Raw genomic sequence first — 24,114 nt, forward strand, 5'->3', positions numbered from 1 at the left:
CTGGTCTTATCTCCCTCGGTACCTCTGGTGCTGTTATAATAATTTATAGAGGTTAGGATCCATCCTGTTTGGATGTCGACCCCAGAAAACCGTCCGATTCACTCGAAGCACCTCGAATTCGTCGATGTGCACCTTATTTACGGGTTGTCTTATTAGTCTCTAACACTTGTAATTTTCGTTTTGCGGCGTAGTGGTGTAGAATCCGAGCGACGTCGCAGTGTGGCCGTTGGTAGACTTGAGGTAAATGTGTGAATAATGTAGCTTAAGACATGTACATTCCCGATCTACGATTTGTCAAAAAGTTGTTTTATGAGTTGGGAATTGTAACTTGTAGTATTTTTTGATAAATAGGTGGTTGGGGTAATAAACTAATATTTTCATCTCTCTCCATCATAGATTAGGTAAAGGAGGAACATTTTCCCGCAATTTTTTTTTTTTTAGATACAATTTTATATGTAAAATTGAGTTGTTCTTGCTTTGCCCAACATGTTGGTTAAGTTCTCTCCCTTTAGGTAATATTGGGATGTCTCATACACTACAAAATAACAAAATGCCTAATGATCTTATTACATTATCCCCTCAAGCCCATTCGAACCCAACATGGACAGCTGTACCACATGGAATGAAAGATTATAATCTACATATTCATATAACTTGTAAAAACTGGTGAACATGTTTGTTTGAAACGGTTTTAATTTTATCACTAGATATAAAAGTTGCAGTAATAATAATATTAAACAAAGTTTTGTTAATACTTTCCGTATCTTGACGAAGTTTTTTTATTAACGTGATAAATCTTGCGTAAATATGTTTAATCTTTCATATAAAAAAAAAAAACAACGAGTAAATCGTGTCTCATATTCGATGTTTTATTTCTTAACGAGGGAGGAATGTACACTACATATTTAAGCACTTTTGCATTACATTTGATTTATGATCTTATAAGACCAATATATTCGAAGTTTCTTTTTGTAAAAAATTTTGCTTCTGCCGTTTCAAAGTAAATCGGAATTTCATTATTTATTCAGAGTAGTTGATCAACTACAGGATAAGAGCATACATTAATTTCCGCACCCGTGCCGACCAATCACAACAAAGTACATCCGCGGTAATTTCAAACTGGCCCAAAGTCGAATATTATTGCTCATCTGTGTGGTCTGAGCATTTTTTTAATTTGCATCGATGTTTGAAGTTTTTAATTTTTTGTTGTCGATTTTTCAGTTTCTCGATTTTTATTTCGTCAATTTTTTCGGTTTCAATGTTATAATTGACAGTTTCTCGTTTTTTCGATTTTTCCATTTTAAGATATTTTTATTTTTTGAGTTTTTAGTTGTTGATTTTTTCGTTATCCGATTTTTTACTTTCGCTATTTTTTCGGTATTTCAATTTTTTTTATTCTTCAATGGTTCATTTTTTTTAATTTTTCAGTTTTCGATTTTTTAATTTTACAGTTTTTCGGTGTTTAGTTTGACATTCTTCAACTTTTGAATTTTACAATTTGTCTATTTTTCTCTTTCTAGAAAATTTTGTTTTCCGTATTTTTCTATTGCTCGATTTTTATTTAATCAGTTTTTCGATTTTACAGTTTCTTTTTTTTTTCAGTTTTACAAATTTTCAGTTGTTTTTTCAATTATGGAAGTTTTCAGTTTCTCAAGTTTTAAGATTACAATTTTTAAATTTCTCGGTGATTCAAGTTTAGTTTATTCTATTTTTGATTTTCAATTTTGCAATTGGTCGATTTTTCTGTTTTTTAAATTTTATTAAATTACAATTTTTCCTTTTCCAATTGTTGACCTCTTAATTATTCGATTTTGAGATTCTTTATTTTTGCAGTTCTTCGATTTCTCAATTTTTAAATTGTTCGGTTAAAATTAAAAACGAAAAATCGAGAAAATAAAAAATTAAAAATAAAGTGCCTCCAAGTAGGTAATTATTTTGTTTTTTCGATTTTTTGATTTCTCAATTCGAGATTTTTATTTTTGGTTTTTTAATTGATAATTTTTCGATTTTTCCGTGTTTCGATTTTTCAATTCCTAGATTTTTAATTTATCACTTTTTCAGGTTCCTATGTTACAAATTTTCGATTTTGAAGTTTCTATCTTTTTCTCAGTTGTTCGATTTTGTAATTGTTTTTTCGTTACCCAATTTCAGTTTGCCAATTTTTCAATTTTTCGATATTTCAAGTTTGGTCTTTCAATTTTTCCATTTTTATTTATTTTTTTAATTACAATTTTGTAATTGCTTCATTTTTAAATTTGTCGATTTTTAATTTTTCACTTTTTTCAAATAATTATTAGGGTTTTTATTATTCAATTTTTGGCTTTTCCATTTTCTTTTCGGTTTTTTAGTGTTTCGTTTTTTCGATGTTACAAATTTTTAATTTTTCCATGTTTCGTTTTTACAATTTCTGAATTTTTTAGTTTTCCGGTTTTCATTTTAAAATTTTTGAATTTTGAAATTATTTTTTTTGTATTTTTCATTGTTTAATTTATAGAAGTTTTTGTTTTTCGTTTTTTCAAATTTTCGATGTTTGAAGTTTCATTTTTCAGTTTTTTTCAAGTTTTCTTTATTTTTTCAATTCTTCGATTTCTCAATTTTTTGATTTTTCAATTCAATTCAAAATTTCGGTTTGAATGAATTTGTCCTTTTGAACAATTAAAAAATGACAAATTGAGATAATAAGGAAATAAAAATTGAGAATTTGAAAAATTTTATATCGAAAAATTGCAGAATTGTTGCGTTTTGTCGAGTTTTCAATTCTCGATTTTTAATTAATCAGGGTTTTTTGAGGTTTCAATATTACAATTTTTCGATTTTTCAATTCAATTTCTTAGTTTTTTCATTTTTCGATATTTCAAGTTTTGATTTTAAGATCTTTGGATTTTGCAATTAAAATTTTTTGTATTTTTGATTATTTAATTTATTGAAATGTTTGTTTTTCGTTTTTTCAATTTTTCAATTTCTCGATTTTTTATTAATCAGGGTTTTCAGGTTTCTATATTACAATTTTTTGATTTTTCAATTGTTTTTCACTTGTTTAATTTCTCATTTTTTCATTTTTCGATATTTCAAGTTTCATTTTTCAAATCGGTTTTTTCAATTTTTCTTTGTTTTTTCAATTCTTCGACTTCTCAATTTTTTGATTTTATAATTTTTAGACGTTTCAATGTTACAATTTTCTGATTTTTAATTTTTTCAAAATTTCGGTTTGAATAAATTTGTCCTTTTGTTGAACAATTAAAAAATGAAAATCGAGAAAATAAAAAATAAAAAATTAAGAATTTAAAAAATTTTATATCAAAAAACTGCAAAATTGTTTCTTTTTGTAGATTTTTTTATTTCTCGATTTTTAATTATTTTGTTTTTTTGATGTTTCAGTGTTACAATTTTTCGTTTTTTCACAAGTTCAGTTTGAACAAATTTGTCCTTTGTTGAATAATTAAAAATTGAAAAATCGAGAATTTGAAAAATTTTATATCGAAAAATTGCAGAATTGCTGCGTTTTGTCACTGTTTCAATTTCTCGATTTTTAATTAATCAGGGTTTTGAGGTTTCAATATTACAATTTTTCGGTATTTCAAGTTTTGATTTTAAAATCATTGAATTTGGAAATTAAAAATTTTTGTATTTTTGATTATTTAATTTATAGAAATTTTTGTTTTTCGATTTTCAATTTTTCAATTTCTTGATTTTTTATTAATCCGGGTTTTCAGGTTTCTATATTACAATTTTTTGATTTTTCAATTGTTATTTCAATTATCCAATTGTTTAATTTCTCATTTTTTCATTTTTCGATTTTTCAATTTTTCGACGTCTCAATTTTTAAATTTTTTGATTTTTTAATTTTATAATTTTTAGACGTTTCAATATTACAATTTTCTGATTTTTAAATTTTTCAACATTTCGGTTTGAATAAATTTGTCCTTTTGTTGAACAATTAAAGTGAAAAATTTCAGTGTTACAATTTTTCGTTTTTTCAAAAGTTCAGTTTGAACAAATTTGTCCTTTGTTGAATTAAAAATTTAAAAATCAAGAATTTGAAAAATTTTATATCGAAAAATTGCAGAATTGTTGCCTTTTGTCGATTTTTCAATTTCTCGATTTTCAATTCTGTTGTTTTTTGATGTTTCAGTGTTACAATTTTCCGATTTTTCAAAAGTTCAGTTTGAATAAATTTGTCTTTTGTTGAACAATTAAAAAATGAAAAATTAAAAATCGAGAATTTGAAAAATTGTATATCGAAAAATTGCAAATTGCTTCGTATTGTCGATTTTTTAATTAATCAGGGTTTTGAGGTTTCAATATTACAATTTTTCGATTTTTCAATTTTTCGATATTTCAAGTTTTGATTTTAAAATCTCTGGATTTTGAAATTAAAAATTTTTGTATTTTTGATTACATATTTAATTTATAGACATTTATGTTTTTCGTTTTTTCAATGTTTCAATTTCTCGATTTTTTATTAATCAGGGTTTTCAGGTTTCTATATTACAATTTTTTGATTTTTCAATTGTTTTTTCAATTATCCACTTGTTTAATTTCTCATTTTTTCATTTTTCGAATTTTCAATTTTAAAATTTTTCGATATTTCAAGTTTCATTTTTCAAATCCGTTTTTTCAATTCTTCGACTTCTCAATTTTTAAATTTTTTGGTTTTTTAATTTTGTAACTTTTAGACGTTCCAATTTTACAATTTTCTGATTTTTAAATTTTTCAAAATTTCGGTTTGAATAAATTTGTCCTTTTGTTGAACAACTAAAAAATGAAAAATCGAGAAAATTAAGAATTTAAAATTGAGAATTTAAAAAATTTTACATCGAAAAACTGCAAAATTGTTTCTTTTTGTAGATTTTTTCAATTTCTCGATTTTTACATATTTTGTTTTTTGATGTTGTTTCAGTGTTACAGTTTTTCGGTTTTTCAAAAGTTCAGTTTGAATAAATTTGTCCTTTTGTTGAGCAATTAAAAATAAAAAATCGAGAATTTGAAAAATATAATATCGAAAAAGTGCAGAATTGTTGCGTTTTGTCGATTTTTCATTTTCTCGATTTTTAATTGTTGCATTTTTTTATGTTTCGGTGTTACAGTTATTCGATTTTGCAAAATTTTATTTTGATTAAAATTGCAAACCAAGAACTTGAAAACTTTAAAATTGAAAAATTTGCTAAATTGTTTTGCTTTTCGATTTTTTAATCTTTCAATTTCGGGATTTTTTATTATTTCCTTTCCAGTATTTTAGTTTGGATAAATTTGTTCTTTTGCTGAAAAATAAAAAACACGAAATTGAAAAATTAAAAAACTAAAAGCTTGAAACTCAAAAAATTGTAAAATCGGAGAACTAACGAAGCAAAAAATGGAATAATTGAAAAATCGTAAACTCGAAAATTGAAGAATCTGTAAAATTAACAAATCGGTGCCGATTAAAAAAAAATCCTCCCACACAATAATAAATATAAGAACAAATCGTATGGTTTTCCCTAGTTCTATCTATGATATTGGAAATGAACACTTGAATACACACGATGAATAATATTTGAATTTGGCGTCAGTTTGATGTGTTTTGTTGTGATTGGTCGGCACACGTGCGGAAATTAATGTATGCTCAGGATAAGTCTTCTACCTTTTAAATTTATGAATATAAATTGCCACACTTTATATTTATTTAATGAATATTATTGTGTCACGTCAGACAAATATCTTGATGCTGTAAATTTTTCGAGTTCACTAATACATAGTTAAGTTTGGCTACTAATATTTGAAGGTGACTTCACTTCGGATGCCCTTAGGAGGTTTTATTGTTTAGTCCCGCTGTACTTGTGTCCATCGTGGTTAACGAAGTTTACAAATTTTTCGAGTCCTCGCAGGTAAAGAAGTACAGTGGGTAGAATTGCCGTGGGCGCTTATCCCGTTGATAAAAGCCTTTAAGACGAAGAGAGATTAGCGTAGTCACGTCCAAATCGCAACAACCAACCTATAAAATGTTGTCATTATTTACACTGCAATAGACACCAGGAATTAGTGAACATTGACTTTTTGTTTCCAAAAGTGTTTCTAATAAATTGCTGCTGTAATACCGATAATTTACAAGGTTTGCCGGCAAAAATGTGCTCATGCACGTTTTACATTCATCAACTTTTGTTTCTTTCAGGTAAGCAATCCCAGAGAGGATCCGGGCTGTAAATTATCCTTACCATACTCTTAAGCCGTTTATTGAGGGGTTGCAATAAACATTCTTGGAAACAGAAAGTCAATGTTTACTAATTTTTGTTCTCTACTGTACTGTCGGTTTTGCTCATCTATCTTGTTATTTATATTAGCACTAATAAAAATGGATACAGACAAACAGAAGAACGGAAACGGGAGACGACTTTTTTCGTACTGTAGGATCATGAAACGTCGAGAAAACATAAAAGTGGCACCTTTTGAAGTTTATCATTTTGCAAAGTTGTTCCTGAAACGTATTACCGATTGTTGTCAGATTTTATATGTATGTTTGCAATATCGTGTAAGGATAATATTTATGCACGAGCGAACTTGCTAGCGAATGGTATAAATTATCCGAATGGATAAGAACCATAATATGCGAGTGTAATAGTATACTTTATCTACGATCATCTATGTATGTAAAAATGTAATACATTTGTCAATTATTGTCGACGATTTCACCCCACATCGCGTAATGTTTTTTTCTTGGACAACTTGAATTGTGAATTAAATAATTTAAGAAATATAAAATAACAAGATGATATTATAATACAAACCAAAAAGAACAGAATTATAAATTTACAAACAGAAAAACGAACATTATTATTAACACAAAAAAGAATTACATATTTTTTTTATTTTATTTTTGACAACTTTGAAGCCGTGGAAATTATTGTCATAGTACCGTGGTTCACAAATGTGATAGAATTAGGTTGTAAATTAGTTTGCGTTTACATTTGAAACGATTTATTTTCATTAACTCGTATGAGTATTTTCAAAAGGGCATGAGTATTTTCAAATAGACCATTTTGATGTTGATAATTCATTATATTCAAACTAATCGAATGAAATCGAATTTTGGAAGAAACGTTGATAGTAAAAATTATTATAATCATAATTATCATCTACGGTTATACGGGGTTTCGTTATCTCTACCGCTTCTTATAGGTCTGTGCAGAACAGTGGTAATTTTAGTTTTTCCTTGTTGGCAGTTCAAACCGATCAGCTTCACCAGCCCATCAGTCGCCGCACCTTCCTCCCCAACACCAGCCGATGGGCATCGTCTCAACGAACAGCGCCCAGTCGATGGTCTACTCCAGGAGAGTGCTTCGCCCCCGCACTGAACCTAGAAGTTACGTCGAAAGCCCTGACGTGCTCATTAATGGCAGTATAGATAAGCCGCGGACAAACGGAAACGCCGATTACAGCAGCGATTCAAGCGAAGGAGAGATGCCGCCGTTAGCGCCCATCAAGGAGCTTAGCCCCTCGGAGCTGAAGCAAAGGTGAGGATCTTCCGCGACTCGTGGTCGTTTGACTTAGGTAGAGGCAAAAATCACAATAACTAACGGCTTTTTTGCGAAAGTCGAAGATGTTAATGTTATAGATTAAGTCGGTTTTTCTTAGCGGGGACCGTTAGAGTGATGTTCAGGCGCGAATATTACGGTGCATGATGTTAAAAGTTCAAAATCTTCTTGCGATAAGTATCAGTTTAGTTACAGCGCATGTCGCGGTATGTTAATAAATGGGAAATAATGGTTGTGGAATATTAATTAATTGTTCACTACTTCCATCGGTTTTATGTTCTGTTGTGGTGTTTTAGTGGCACAGATTAATTTCAAACTGTGAGATTACTTACTATTTTTTTATGTACGTATTCACTTTCTACAATATGCAATTAATACATGAATTTATTATCGAAAAAAAAAAAATTAAGCGTGTAGAGACATTCTGACATTAAAATGGTATTTTTACTCCCTAAACATAATTTCGATTTTAGTTTTTCATTAAGATTTTATTTAAATGAAACGTTAGTTTAGGATTATATTTTTATTAAATTTAAATATTTTTGGAAAAAAAAACAATTTAAGAAACGAGCAGGATTAAGAAAATTATTGAATTAATTGACAACTAAATATTTGGCCAAGAAAAAAAATCTAAGTGTTTTGTATTTACAAGATTGTTGAGTACTAAGAATCGGGGTTGTAGAGTTGAAATCTTTTGAAAACAATACACACCAATGAAGTTGCGCAGACGAGTCCACTTTCAAATTTGAGGGGTGCTCTCAGCTGTCACAATCAGCTGTTTTACTATTATTATTATTCTATATTACCGGTTTATAAACTCAGTTCTTTTCAGAACTATAGTTCGTTTTGCAGGTGAAGTAAATAATTATTGGAATATTTTTTTTACAATTTTCAACATTTCCGTCCGCAACAATATTTTTCATTGACCCCTAAAAAAACAAAAATATCGACAGCACTGGTCGATTTTCTCCACGCAGCTTCCGATGACTCACGTGCTGTTTTCAAAAGATTTCTGCTATACCCCCTCCTACCTCAGGTAGCAAATTCTTATCACCAACCGCCCTGACACGGTCAGTAACGTGTATAATAAACATTTCTACAATGAACATCAAAACCAAAATACAGTCCGTTACTCATCATCATAAGTAAAATCATCTTGTGTATATGTATGTAGTTTCTTCATACATTCATTATTTTTATCGAAAACATTAATGAATGAAGCAATTTAGTTCGTTAATTAAATCAAAAACGGCTTAGACTCTAAGATCAACACACCTGTAAAATAGCATAGAAGGACAAAATCGGTCGGGCCAAGTCCACTTTCAAATTTAAGAGATGGCCGCACGTTCAGAGGCGTCCGTCATCGTTTCTTTATCATACTGAACCTGTTTAGATTAGTGCTTAATAGATTCACTCGCATTCGTGCTAGCGTGTTGACCACTTCACTTTAGTTTGTTTCACTCTGTTATTACTTGCGATTTAAAAAAAATGACAAAATAAATTTACAAAAAACATCCTCTTTTGAAATGTGCATGTTACGCTACTGACTGACAGTGCGTTGGTGTTATTGGTTCGTACAAAAAAAATGATGACGTCATCACTAAATTTTATTAACAAAATCTCAATCAAAGTAAACGCATCTAGATGTTTCTTTAGTATAGTCCAACAAATCCGGCTTCTTCAAAAAATTGTAAAATGCGCTTTTGGGAAATTTTATTTTTGTTTGATGAACCCTGTATGTTAAAAAATATATATAGATCAAACCACTCCCAGCGGAAAAAAGCCGTATAAGGTAATTGTACCATTGCAAACATGACGCGCTACTGTGTACCACGGAGCAATTGTTGTAAAATATTATATATACCACGTGTTTCTTTTATTTGATGCAACCCCTATATTTTTCTTATTTTTAAAGATAAACATAGTTTTTTGAGCAAATTTGTATCATTTTGAAAGATCACTTATGTGAATAAATGACACGAGAGTCAATTTTTCAAGCTACTAGATTGTCATCAATAGATACGAATTTTTCGTTTATTTTATTGAATAACTTTTCAAGTATTGATTTTAGAATATTGGTTGCTTTATATTTTTTACAAAAAATCAGTCTTTCCATCTATGAAGAAATATACCAAGTGTTCTATAAAAAAAAAATAAAGTTGATGTCATTTCCGGTTCTACCGGAAGTGATAATAAAATGTGAGGTTATCATCACATAAAATATACAAATTTGCTCAAAGAACCACACGTTTATCTTTAAGAACAAAAAAGTTACAGGGGTTGTATTAAATAAAAGAAACACCCGGTATATGTCAGGAATACATATCGCGTAGCTGGTAAAACACTAACCAAAATGTGTCTAATGATCCCCACCAACAACGTGATGACGTCACCTCAAATTTTATTCATAGCGAATGTTACTTAAATTTTATAAAAAATACTCCTGCACATGTGATTCATGAACCTATCTTGATTTTTTACCATACACATTCAGATTTTTCGGGAAAAAATCACAGTTGTATAATTTTTTACAGCTTAACTTTATTTTAAGGTTATCGTAAGCATGATAAAATCTTTAATCTAGAGAAAAAACCGAAAAATTTTAAAATTGAAAAACTGCAAGAATGAAAAACTATAATTATACATAGTTAAAAACTCTAAGAATGGAGAAATAAAAAATTGAAAAATCAACAAACTGAAAATCTTTTTTGGATTTTTTAAATTTTCGAATCAAAAAATGAAAAACCAGAAAATTGTAAAATTAAAAAATCAACAGAAAAATGAAAAAATTTTAAGACGAAAACTTTGAAAAATCTGAAAATTGGAAACGAAATCGAAAAAACGAAATATTGAAAATTAAAAGAATCGGAAAATCGAATGATTGGGAAACCCAAAAACTGCAAAATTGAAGAATTTAAGAATTGTGATAGCGACAATTGAAATGTCAAAAATTGAATATGTAGATGCAAAATTATAAAATCGAAAGTTGCAAAAAAACAAAAAATTATGAAACGGTAAAATTGAAACATTAAAAACACGAAAAAACGAAAAATTATTATATTATTGTTTTATTATATATTCTTAGAGGGTATACCATTTGCCAAAATCAATTTTATCTTAGCAAGTGATAGCTCCGCCCACCCGCCCTCCATTTTCTTAGAAGGTATGTTATTTGCCAAAATTAGTCTTATCTTAGCAAGTACTAGCCCCGCCCGCCCACCTTCTTATTTTCTTATGAGGTATGTCATTTCCCAAAATCAGTCTTATCCTGGCAAGTACTAGCTCCGCCCACTCGCCCTCTATCTCCTTAGAGTGTACATTATTTTCCAAAATCAGTCTTACATTGGCAAGTATTAGCCCCACCCACCCACTTTGTTTTCCATAGTTCCTGGATTTGCGATTTTCCTGTTTTGTTATTTTTCTTTTTTCAGTTTTTTGATTTTTCAGTTTTTTCCAATTTTTTAGGTTTTCGATTTTGCGTTGCTTCTACTTTTCGATTTGCAATTTTTCAGCAAAAAAAAAACAAATTATTAAAACTGGTATTTTGAAAAATTGCAAAAAAGGAGATTTTAGATTATTTTTCCTGATGGACTGTATAAAATTTATAATAAACCCTTAAGTTAAAAAAATATATATATAGATGAAACCACTCCCAGCGGAAAAAAGCCGTATAATTGTACCATTGTAAAATATTATATATACCACGTGTTTCTTTTATTTGATACAACCCCTATAATTTTTTTATTTTTAAAGATAAACATATAGTTTTTTGAGCAAATTTGCATCATTTTAAAAGATCACTTATGTGAATAAATGACATGAGAGTCAATTTTTCAAGCTACTAGATTGTCATCAATAGATACGAATTTTTCGTTTATTTCATTGAAAAACTTTTCAAGTATTGATTTTAGAATATTGGTTGCTTTATATTTTTTACAAAAAATCAGTCTTGCCGTCTATGAAAAAAAAATATATATATATAAATATATCAAGTGTTCCATAAAAAAAAATAAAGTTGACGTCATTTGCGGTTTTACCGGAAGTGATAATAAAATGCGAGGTTATCATCACAGATCTTTTAAAATGATACAAATTTGCTCAAAGAACCACACGTTTATCTTTAAGGACAAAAAAGTTACAGGGATTGTATTAAATAAAAGAAACACCCGGTATATGTCAGGAATATATATCGCGTAGCTGGTAAAACACTAACCAAAATGTGTCTAATGATCCCCACCAACAACGTGATGACGTCACCTCAAATTTTATTCATAGCAAATGTTACTTAAATTTTATAAAAAAACACTCCGGCACATGTGATTCATGAACCTATCTTGATTTTTTACCATACACATTCAGATATTCCGGAAAAAAATCACAGTTGTATAATTTTTTACAGCTTAACTTTATTTTAAGGTTATCGTAAGCATGATAAAATCTTTAATCAAAATATATGTTTATCCCTTTTCAAAATAATTATAAAATAAATGCTGTCTAAAATATGCAAAATGTTGTGCGTCTATACTTGTGGTTTATGAATGCATTAATATTTTTTTATACGAGTGACTCAAAAAATTAATGAATTGGGCAATTTTGTTTCAAATCAAAAGCGGTTCACCCCAGTTACCCGAAAATTTGAGTGTATGGTATTATTCTTAGTATTACACGTCACCGATTCAAATTAATATACCTGTCTTTGCTAAAATGTCAATGACGTCATAAAAACAGTCCACACACATTTCTATTTTAACTTATAGAGGATATCATTAAAAAAATTAAATTCGCAACACAGCTATAAGTTGTGGAAATTATATTTGTGCTATTGTACTTCAGGGGTAAGGAAAGTTCTATCGAAATAACCTTAGTCCCTTTTTTAACTTTCCGAGCATCAACCAAGGAAATAATAATAAATTGATCGAGCGACTGGCTACTTGTTTTCTCGACGTTTCATGACCCATGAGACTGATTTTGGCAAATGGCATACCTTCTAAGAAAGTACAGGGTGGGTGGGCGGGGCTAGAAACTTGCTAAGATAAGACTGATTTTGGCAAATGATATACCCTTTAAGAAAATAAACGGTGGGTGGGCGTGCCTTGTGAAGTAACTTTTATAAAATAATGTATTCCTGTACTTGTGGATTATGAATTTACCTTGATTTTGTTTAATATTTTAATTGTTTAATTGTGCCTCTATTTAGATACATAATAAGAAGTTCGACAAGCGGGTATCGTGGAGTAGGTAATCGAAAAATCAATCACATATTTTCATTTTCTTTTAATCCAAATGCATATTGTAATCTGTTAGCGCTGATGCTGTGTACGTGCTTAATAGTCGAATTCTTTCGGAACATAAACATATATCAATCGAAGTTAAGCATGTATTGAGAATTAATTTTTCCCCGTTGGTTATATGCTTTAATATATTTCATATTCTCCACATTTGTATGGTTCGTAACTTGTACTGTAACATTCCAGAAATATATTTATTTTAATTTATATGGGTTACCAAAAATAAAAATTAATTTCGAATCTTGTATTGTGAACCTATATTCATCATATTATATAATTTTATTGTTGTATGGAGTGGAAATACTATGAAACGAACATCAATATCACCATCTGTCACTTAGATTTTTACCAGTGTCGTATCATTTGCATTCTGAATAGAGGCACTCGTAAAACTATAGTTGCGTATAAATATGTGTATATTTCTTTTTATTACATACAGTTATATGGTTATTTAAAGGCGTGAAGGATGAACTGATTCGTGTACCTCTGCGTCCTCTCATTATATTGCATAGTTAAGGTTATCAAAATTTTATGAAATAATTTACTGTTCTACTTGTGGATTATGAATCTTCCATGATTTTTACCACTATCATTTTACAAATTTTTTTGTGCAGCCGATATTTCACTCATCTATGACATGTTATGCCCTTTGTGGATTCGAATCCCATCGTTACTGAATGTTTTTCCTTTCACCAATTTTATAATTAAAAAAAAAAAAAAAAAACTGGTTCATTTCAACCTTCGACCAATTTTTGAAGTATGAGAAGGTAATTAGCCATCGGATATTGTGAGAGCTTATTTTGTCTTGAGTGTTGATTCTTTAAAACAAGTTTTATTACTGCTTTATGACCTATTGTAACAGTGTAATCTAGTTCTATTATGTAATATAACCATACATTTATCGGCATATTCGCTTGTGTTACAAAAAGCATCTAGTTAATTACGCTATACAAGGACGCTCAGAAAATTGAAATAATAGTGGTAAATAACACTGTTAGATCATTTTTTTAGAATCAATACTAAGAGTCTGTAGCATAAATAGTCCCAAGTAAATCACTTAATTCTTAAAACCGTGACATTCAAATAATGAAAATTGTAACAGTTTTGTGATATGCAGTCTCATCTCTGCTGCTTTCTCTTTTTGTATGGTAAACTAGTTGCAAACAATGCGTGAAGTTGACAATATTCCGTAGAAACGTTTAAGTGAAAATATTTTTTTTTATTAACGTAAAATTCTGGCGTCAAAAGTGAGTGTTGAAATACTTACCAATTTTTATTCGTTTTAAGTAATTTTAAACGTTTCGAAGTCGTAAATAAGCTTTTGTACGTTAACGCATTATCATGCTCGAGTGACTAAACAACTCGATTAATGCCTCGCTGTGAGCAACCTTTACAGTAATGTGATAGTAATGTCTTTATCCCACTAGTAGCGTAAATAACTTTTATGCTACAAGTGCAATAAAAGCACTATTACCACATGACTGTAAAGTTGCTCACAGCGAGGCATTCATTGAATTGTATAATGACTTGAATACGCATGATAATGACGCATTCACCCAATTGCAACGCACAATTTTTTACATATTCAATATTGTTTACAAAAATACATTGATTGCTATGTTGCTGTACTATATATTATTATTATTATTACAACCACGTATGATAGGATTAACTCACGTTTTATTTATTTTTTCTTTATATTACAAAGTGTCAACCACTCCATTAAAAGATCCAATAATTTCGGCCGACGAACTCGTGTAAGTTGTAAACTTGTCAGGGTGTGTCGAATTCCATAAAACTCTTACACTGGTACAAAATATAAATTGCATTAAATTTTATTCTTAATTTTTTTTGTCGATGTTTTTGCATGTTTTTTGACGCGCCGTGAAATTTTTAAACCGCTAAATTTGTGTACCAAGATAAACGAACTTGCTTTAATTTCACACCTACGCAAAAAATTAAATATGGTCTATATTTTTTCTTGCGTCCACAAATTGCCGACGATTCCCAGAAAATTTGTAAAATACAACAAGAAGTTTTTCATCACAAAAAAGTTCGTATTTGGGAGGGATTCATTTTTATCGTTGGGATATTTATAACAGAGCTTTATCCGAACCTGTTGTGAAACGTGTGGTTTCAATGTTTTTTTTTTTCTTTTCTTAATTAACACCAGAAAATAAAAGCTAAAAAAACGTTAAGAACATTTATAACCTTTTCACGTAAACATTACGGTTTTGCAGTTTTGCTAATTGACTTTTGGGTTTTCTAGGTGTGGTAGTTATTAGGGCTGATAATAACACACATAAAACCAAAAAACAAGAAAAGTTGGACCATTGTAAATGTAACATTATTGCCCTAAATGTACTAAATGAAAAAGTAGTATGTTATTATCAGAGCTTCATACGGGGCATAATTATTTTATGGAATTTAACGAGTGGGTAGTGGTGAGTGTGGACCACACTTTGTTAACATATGGTGAACGACGGAATGAAAAGACAACAAGGGAAAGGAACCGCTGATACGCCTTCTGGGTTGTACCTGTAAATTCGACGTTCCACATCTAGAAAGATTATTTGCAATTTAAAAATCATAAAAATAATTAGATATCAACTTTGTATTAATTAACTTTGTCACTTTTTACATAGGGTTGCAACCTTGTGAAAGAATGCAGTCATAAATTAATAATAACTGATTACATATGTACTATGATGGTTTATAATTGTAAAAAATTTCGATACTCCAAGAGGAATATATTTTTCACCGTCTATTTAAAAGGCCATAGTCTTTTTGATATTAAATTACGCTGAAAGCACTCACAATAAAGATCTTTTAGTTTTTACTACTGAAATCGAAAATTGAAAAATCAAAAATTGAATAAATGAAAAATTATAAAATCGAAATGAACACTGAAAAAACAAAGGAAATGAAAAAACGAAGAATTGTGTTGTAAAATCGGGAAAATCAAAATAAAAAATCTGGAAAAAGAAAGATAAAAATCAAGAACTTCAAAAATTTGAAGAGACGAAAAATTGAAAAATCGAAAAATTAAAAATTGAGAAACTGGAAAATCGATAAAACGAAAAACTGTAATGTCGAAATTTGCAAAATTAAAGAATTTCAAATTGGAAAATTCAAGAAAAGAAAAACTGAAAAATTTGGAAGTAGAGAAATTGAAAAGATGAAAAATTAAAGGTGAAAAAACGAAAAATTGCGATATCAAAAAATTAGTCTTATTTTAGCAAATACTAGCCCCGCCCACCCGCCCTCTATTTTTTAGGAGGTATGTCATTTTCCAAAATCAGTCTTATCTTGACAAATATTAGCCCCATCCACCCTCTTTCCTATAGTTCTTCGATTTGCAATTTTCCTGTTTTGCGAGTTTTCGTTTTTTGAGTTTTTTGATGTTTCACTTTTTTCCAATTTTTTAGTTTTTCGATTTTGCGTTGCTTCTACTTTTCGATTTGCAATTTTTCGATTTTTTAGTAAAAAAAACAATTTATTAAAATTGATATTTGAAAAATTGCAGAAAAAGAGAATTTAGGATATTTTTCTTGATAGACTGCATAAAATCTATAATTTCAAATATCGAAAACTTGAGAATTCGAATAAATGAAAAGTCGAAAAATTGTATAACCCAAAAATTGGGAATTGAAAAATTGAATCTCGTAAAAATTGAGAATTCTAAAATCGAAAAACTGCAAGAACGAAAAATTGAATAATTAAAAACTAAAAATCGAGAAATCGAAAAATGACAAATCAACAAATTAAAAATCGTTTTTGAATGTTTTAAATTTTCGAATCAAAAAAGGAAAAATTTCAAAATTGTAAAATTAAATAATCAATAGAAAAACGAAAAAGTATAAGACGAAAACTTTAAAAAATCTGAAAATTGGAAACGAAGAAAAAAAATTAAAAAACGATAAATTGAAAAATGGAAGGGTTAAAAATTGAGAAACTTAAAAATCGAAAAAGTGCGAAATGGAAAAAACGAAATATTGAAAATTAAAATAATCGGAAAATCGAATGATTGAGAAACCCAAAAACTGCAAAATTGAAAAATTTAAGAATTGTGATAGCGAAAATTGAAAAATCAAAAATTGAATAGATGCAAAATTATAAAATCGAAATAAACATTGAAAAAACAAAGGAAATGAAGATAATCGGGAAAATCAAAAAAGAACTAAAAAAACTGAGGAGACGAAGAATTGAAAAATCGAAAAATTAAAAATTGAGAAACTTAAAAATCGATAAAATGAAAAACTGTAATGTCGAAAAGTTGAATTGAAAAATTTGGGAGTCGGGAAATTGAAAAGATGAAAAATTTGAAATTGAAAAATTTAAGAAATGAAAAATTTTAAAATTTGGAAGTCGGGAAAGTGAAAAGAAATTAAAGGTGAAAAAACGAAAAATTATGAAACGTGGAAAAATTGAAAAATTAAAAACACGAAAAAACGAAAAATTGCGATATGATAAATGAGTCTTATCCTAGCAAATACTAGCCCCGCCCACCCGCCCTCTATTTTTTTAGGAGGTATGTCATTTGCCGAAATCAGTCTTATCTTGACAAATATTAGCCCCATCCACCCTCTTTTCTATCGATTTGAAATTTCCCTGTTTTGGTATTTTTCGTTTTTTCAGTTTTTTTATTTTTCAACTTTTTCCAATTTTTTAGTTTTTCGATTTGCGTTGCTTCTACTTTGATTTGCAATTTTTCATTTTTTTAGAAAAAAAAAACAATTTGTTAAAACTGAGATTTTAGAATATTTTTCCTGACTTTATAAAATCTATGATTTCAAATATCAAGAATTGGGAATCAAAAAATTGAATCTCGTAAAAATTGAGGAATCGAAAAACTGAAAAAGGAATAAATAAAAATTTCGAAAATTGAAAAATCGACAATTTAAAACTAGAGAAAAAAACGAAAAATTTTAAAATTGAAAAACTGCAAGAACGAAAAATTGAATAATTAAAAACTCTAAGAATCGAGATATAAAAAATAGAAAAATCAACAAACTAAAAATCATTTTTGGATTTTTTAAATTTTCGAATTAAATGAAAAACTATAAAATTGTAAAATTAAAAAATCAACAGAAAAATGGAAAAGTATAAGACGAAAACTTTGAAAAATCTGAAAATTGGAAACGAAATCGAAAAAACGAAATATTGAAAATTAAAAAAATCGGAAAATCGAATGATTGAGAAAACCAAAAACTGCAAAATCGAAAAATTTAAGAATTGTGATAACGAAAATTGAAATCTCAAAAATTGAATAGATGCAAAATTATAAAATCGAAAGTTGCAAAATTGACAAATTTGGAAGTCGAAAAATTAAAAAGATGAAATATTAAAGGTGAAAAAACAAAAAATTATGAAACGGTAAAATTGAAACATTAAAAACACGAAAAAACGAAAAATTATATTGTTTTATTATACAGGGTGTCTCAGAAATAAGTACATTAATTTTAACCAGTAACAGAACTCGTGAAACGGAACAACTTTTTTATCTAGCATTTTTTCGAAAACTCAAGTCGAATTTCGAATTTTCCCACCCATATATTCACGAGCCGTCTATGTTCACCTTAAATAATAACTTAAATAATAACTACACTACAACAATGAAGAAGGTACCCTAGAAACCGTTTTGACACTGACAATCATTTTTATGTCAATGTTTTTACTAAACGTTGTCTCTTTAAAGTTTGTTTGGCACAGATTTCTAATTTATAGACGAAATGTGTTGAAATGGCTTTGTTTTCAAATCTGGAATGCACCGATATCGTTTTAACGTACGGTGAAGCTCGGGGAAACGGCACTCGCGCCCAACGAATTTTTTCAGAAAACCTCCCAAATCGTCGTCTGCCAAATGTGCGCAGTTTTAAGAACGTTGCAGCATTTTCGAGAGTACGAATTTTTTAAACCTGCACCTCAGGATCGGGGTAAGTTACGTAGTAATAGAATTGCTAATATTGAAGAGGCTGTTTTGAAGGGTGTCGAAGCTCGACCGGGCACTAGCACGTATCACTGTCTAGTGTGATGTATCGGAGAGTAGTATTTGGAGGATATTCAGAGAACAAATGTACCCCTTTCAGGACCAGAAAGTTCAGTTATTGAAACTAATAGACTTACCACGTAGGCAAAACTTTTGTGAGTGGGTTAATAGAAAAATAAACGAACAAGCAAATTTTGTATCTCTTATACCATCAACTGATGAGGTCGGTTACACGAGGGAAGGTGTTCAACACCCACATTTGGGCCGATGAAATTCCGTACGCCATTAGGGGACAGGATTTTCAATTTCTCTCTAAATGTTTGTCACATTGACAAGATTAGGAAAATACGTATCCTAGTAACTGTTTTTGACCATAAATTATTAATTATAATAATTATTAGTGTCCATGGGTGACTGAGGATCCATGGGCGGGTAACCTTAATTGGGATATAACTTTAACAATTTTTAACTTGATAATTAAAAAGTTCTTGACAAAACTTTACTAAACAAAGTTGTTGAGTTCAATGAGCTGTATAACTGATTAGAATTAATGTACTTATTTCTGAGACACCCTGTATATTCTTAGAGGGTATACCATTTGCCAAAATCAATTTTATCTTAGCAAGTGATAGCTCCGCCCACCCGCCCTCCATTTTCTTAGAAGGTATGTTGTTTGCCAAAATTAGTCTTATCTTAGCAAGTACTAGCCCCGCCCGCCCACCTTCTTATTTTCTTATGAGGTATGTCATTTCCCAAAATCAGTCTTATCCTGGCAAGTACTAGCTCCGCCCACTCACCCTCTATCTCCTTAGAGTGTACATTATTTTCCAAAATGAGTCTTACATTGGCAAGTATTAGCCCCACCCACCCACTTTGTTTTCCATAGTTCCTCGATTTGCGATTTTCCTGTTTTGCTATTTTTCTTTTTTCAGTTTTTTGATTTTCCAGTTTTTTCCAATTTTTTAGGTTTTCGATTTTGCGTTGCTTCTACTTTTCGATTTGCAATTTTTCAGCAAAAAAAAACTAATTATTAAAACTGGTATTTTGAAAAATTGCAAAAAAGGAGATTTTAGATTATTTTTCCTGATACTGTATAAAATTTATAATTTCATATATCGAAAAAATTGTAAAATCCAAGAATTGGTAATCGAAATTTGTAAAATCGGCAGATTAAAAACCGAAAAACTGAAAAATCGAACTTTGTGAAGGAAAAACTGAAAAATGGAAAAAATAAGAATTTGGAAAATTGAAAAATCGACAAATTAAAACTAAAGAAAAAAAAACCGAAAAATTTTAAAATTGAAAAACTGCAAGAACGAAAAATTGAATAGTTAAAAACTCTAAGAATCGAGAAATAAAAAATTGGAAATCAACAAATTAAAAATCATTTTTGAATTTTTTAAATTTTTGAAACAAAAAATGAAAAACATCAAAATTGTAAAATTAAAAAATCAACAGAAAAACGAAAAAGTATAAGACGAAAATTTTGAAAAATATGAAAATTGGAAAAAGGGAAGGATTAAAAATTTGAGAAACTTAAAAATCGAAAAAGTGCGAAATCGAAAAAACGAAATATTGTAAATTAAAAAAATCGGGAAATCAAATGATTCAGAAACCCAAAAACTGCAACATTGAAAAATTTGAAAATGTGAAAGCGAAAATTGAAAAAATCAAAAATTGAATAAATGCAAAATCATAAAATCGAAGTAAAGATTGAAAAAACAAAGGAAATGAAGAAAATCAGGAAAATGAAACAAAGAATTACAAAAATTGAGGAGACGCAAAATTGAAAAATCGAAAAATTAAAAATTGAGAAACTGAAAAACCGTAATGTCGAAAAGTCGCAAAATTGAAAATTTCAAATCGCAAAATTCAAGAAACGAAAAATTGAAAAATTTGGAAGTCGAGAAATTGAGAAGTTGAAAAATTAAACCTGAACAAATGAAAAATTGTAAAATCGAAGAATGAAAAACGAAAAATTATTATATTATGTATTAGGAATTATTATATCTTAGGAAATACCATCGCCGCCCACCCTCCCTCTATTTCCTTTTACTAAATTTGAAAATTCAATAAGAGCTTGTTATCGATATGTAACACTTAACAATTTGATGGAGTTATTAGCAGAGATGTTGTTTGCCTTTAAAATTGCCTGAAAGGGTTCGTCCAAGTGTCTGGTTCAAATATGATGTAGGTAATTTGTTTTTTTCTCAGTAACAATTAGTTAATTTTTATTTCACCAGATAATTATTTTTTGAAGCGTTATGTTGCCAGCATCTATAAACCTCTTGCGTTTCGACCAGTTATTAGATAATTTGCATCATCCGCATAATACACGTGTAGCCTCTGTACAAGTTTACTAAGATATGTAGAAAATCATTGGCAAAAATAATAATAGCGCGGCCCTAAAATTGCGCCTTGGAGCACACCTTATGTTAATTCTTTTTAAGAGGAATTTTTAAATTGTTTAATTTTACTCTGGAATCTTTTTATTAAGCAAGACTTGGACCAGTCGAATGCTATACACCTTGAAATTATTATTACTATCGCACTGCTGCACATGACAGTTACGCTTTGCAACAAATCGATGACTTTTAACGATAAATTGCAGTGATTTTGACCATCCTAATATGTTTTTGATTGCAAGCAAGCACATAATTTAGAGTACATAAGGTCATAAGTAAGAGGTGTTTTTTTTTTAATTTGAGATGTAGTGTAAAACTTCGTCGTCGAACAGGAATCGATGTGTGCTTTCCACAGTTTTTGTTCGAAAGGGATACTTTAATCATTCTTGCGATTGATTTGTAGGATAGATTAAACATTTAAGAATAATGGCAATCAATTTTAATATCAGATAAGTTGGTTTTAATGTTTAATGTCTGTATAATGTTAATAAAACCTTGTGGAGTTCGTACACCTTCCATGATGAATGCTGTGCTTGATTAGTAACTTATAAAATTTGTTTTTAATAACTGACGACCGATTTAAATTTTATTTGCTTTTTAACAAGAAAAACAAATTGCGCAATATACATACAGGGTGTCTCAGAAATAAGTACATTAATTTTAATCAGTTATAGAGCTCATTGAACTCAACAACTTTTTTTAGTAGAGTTTTGTCAAGAACTTTTTAATTATCAAGTTAAAAATTGTTAAAGTTATATCCCAATTAAGGTTACCCGCCCATGGATCCTTAGTCACCCATGGACACTAATAGTTATTATAATTAATAATGTATGGTCAAAAACAGTTACTAGGATACGTATTTTCCTAATCGTGTCAATGTGACAAACATTTAGAGAGAAATTGAAAATACTGCTCCCTAATGGCGTACGGAATTTCATCGGCCCAAATGTGAGTGTTGAACACCTTCCCTCGTGTAACCGACCTCATCAGTTGATGGTATAAGAGATACAAAATTTGCTTGTTCGTTTATTTTTCTATTAACCCACTTACAAAAGTTTTGCCTACGTGGTAAGTCTGTTAGTTTCAATAACTGAACTTTCTGGTCCTGAAAGGGGTACATTTGTTCTCTGAGTATCTTCCAAATACTACTCTCCGATACATCACACTAGAGAGTGATACGTACTAGTGCCCGGTCGAGCTTCGACACTCTTCAAAACAGCCTCTTCAATATTAGCAATTCTATTACTGCGTAACTTACCCCGATCCTGAGGTGCAGGTTTACAAGATCCGTACTCTCGAAAATGCTGTAACGTTCTTAAAACTGCGCACATTTGGCAGACGACGATTTGGGAGGTTTTCTGAAAAAATTCGTTGGGCGCGAGTGCCGTTTCCCCGAGATTCACCGTACGTTAAAACGATATCGGTGCATTCCAGATTTGAAAACAAAGCCATTTCAACACATTTCGTCTATAAATTAGAAATCTATGCCAAACAAACTTTAAAGAGACAACGTTTAATAAAAACATTGACATAAAAATGATTGACAGTGTCAAAACGGTTGCTAGGGTACCTTCTTCATTGTTGTAGTGTTGTTATTATTTGAGTTATTATTTAAGGTGAACATAGACGGCTCGTGAATATATGGGTGGGAAAATTCGAAATTCGACTTGAGTTTTCGAAAAAATGCTAGATAAAAAAGTTGTTCCGTTTCACGAGTTCTGTTACTGGTTAAAATTAATGTACTTATTTCTGAGACACCCTGTATATGTTGTAAGGTATTAATGTCCCATGTTGAGATCTTCATATTTTCTAGATTTGTCGTCTTGTTTTTTATGACTTATTAATTTAGTTATTTAAAATGAAATTCTAATATTTTTTGAAATATTTATTTGTGATAAGCAAACAGGAAAGTTTGTATCTTGTTTATATTTGTTTTATCTTTGCAACAATTATCATTCTCGAGATAGCTGATTACTCGTGACAAATACGTAACATTATGCGTTCTCTTGTTTGTTGAATAGATGTTTTTTTAATGTTTTGACCCTATTTGGGAAATTAATAATAACTACATACATTTAATGAGACTGATATAACGGCAGTAAATTTTGGTAACCTAGACGCATATTGAAATATCTTTTGTTTATGTTATAAGTTTTCTTAAAAATATATTTTATTATTTTTTAAGAAAGATCTTGAAATTTTCAAAAGTAAAATATACGAGTACATTTAAAATCTTCCCAATATTACATTCTAGAAGAATATTTTCTAGTTTCAGTAAAGATTAAAGGTAATAAAATAACAATTACTATTTCCGCTCATATTTATACTAAATTTCACAAGTTAATGTCCATCTTTCTACCATCATGAATTTTTCCACTTGAGGAACTAACCACAAATGCGCTTCTAATTGTGTTTTAAACACTGTTTTGGGTATGTACAGTACGTTTTAACCGTCCATAATAAAAAGTTTGCTTGCATCGGATGAAAAATATCGAGAGCGTGCTCAAGAGAGCATAACATACGGTGCTTGGTAAAAAATAAATGTCTCGTTCCTCCTTAATTATTTAAAAAATATGGAAAATTTATAGGAGTCGAGTTTACCTTGCGCAGAGTCAAGGACGAGCATTTTATTTAGGTAATTAAAAGTGCTTTATCTGTGTTTACACAGTTTAGGGATGAGGTTGTGCCCATGGCCTGCCTAAAACTCAGTACGAAGTGAATAATATTGCAATAAGATAGATTTATGTTGTCTAGGTATAATAAATCTTAACCGAATAATGAAATATTTTGATTCAGTGTTTTAAAGCTGTTCTGTCAGTGGTGATACGGCTATGAAACAGACAGTCAGTTTTGATGTGTATTAATGGGAAAGTTAATTTCTGTGAATTTGCAGTAATAAATGACCAGGTTCTGTCATATCCTTG

General features: G+C 29.5%; 1 protein-coding gene across 5 annotated transcripts in view; it reads left to right on the top strand.

Moving 5' to 3' along the window:
- The window catches only part of Simj (simjang), a 97,331-nt gene that overhangs the window by 36,940 nt on the left and 36,277 nt on the right, over positions 1-24,114 (top strand). For 4 of the 5 annotated variants that reach the window (XM_064065816.1, XM_064065813.1, XM_064065812.1 and 1 more), the window contains exon 2: positions 7,197-7,487. In XM_064065816.1, coding sequence (XP_063921886.1) covers positions 7,197-7,487 — 291 coding nt within the window. Of the gene's footprint in view, positions 1-142; positions 241-7,196; positions 7,488-24,114 lie in introns of those variants that run through there. The other variant, XM_064065815.1, reaches the window with a different exon arrangement.

Source organism: Zophobas morio, unplaced genomic scaffold, assembly GCF_036711695.1.
Source record: "Zophobas morio isolate AGI-343-1 ecotype UQ-CSIRO unplaced genomic scaffold, CSIRO_AGI_Zmor_V1 ptg000026l, whole genome shotgun sequence".
NCBI classification, from domain to species: Eukaryota; Metazoa; Arthropoda; class Insecta; order Coleoptera; family Tenebrionidae; genus Zophobas; species Zophobas morio.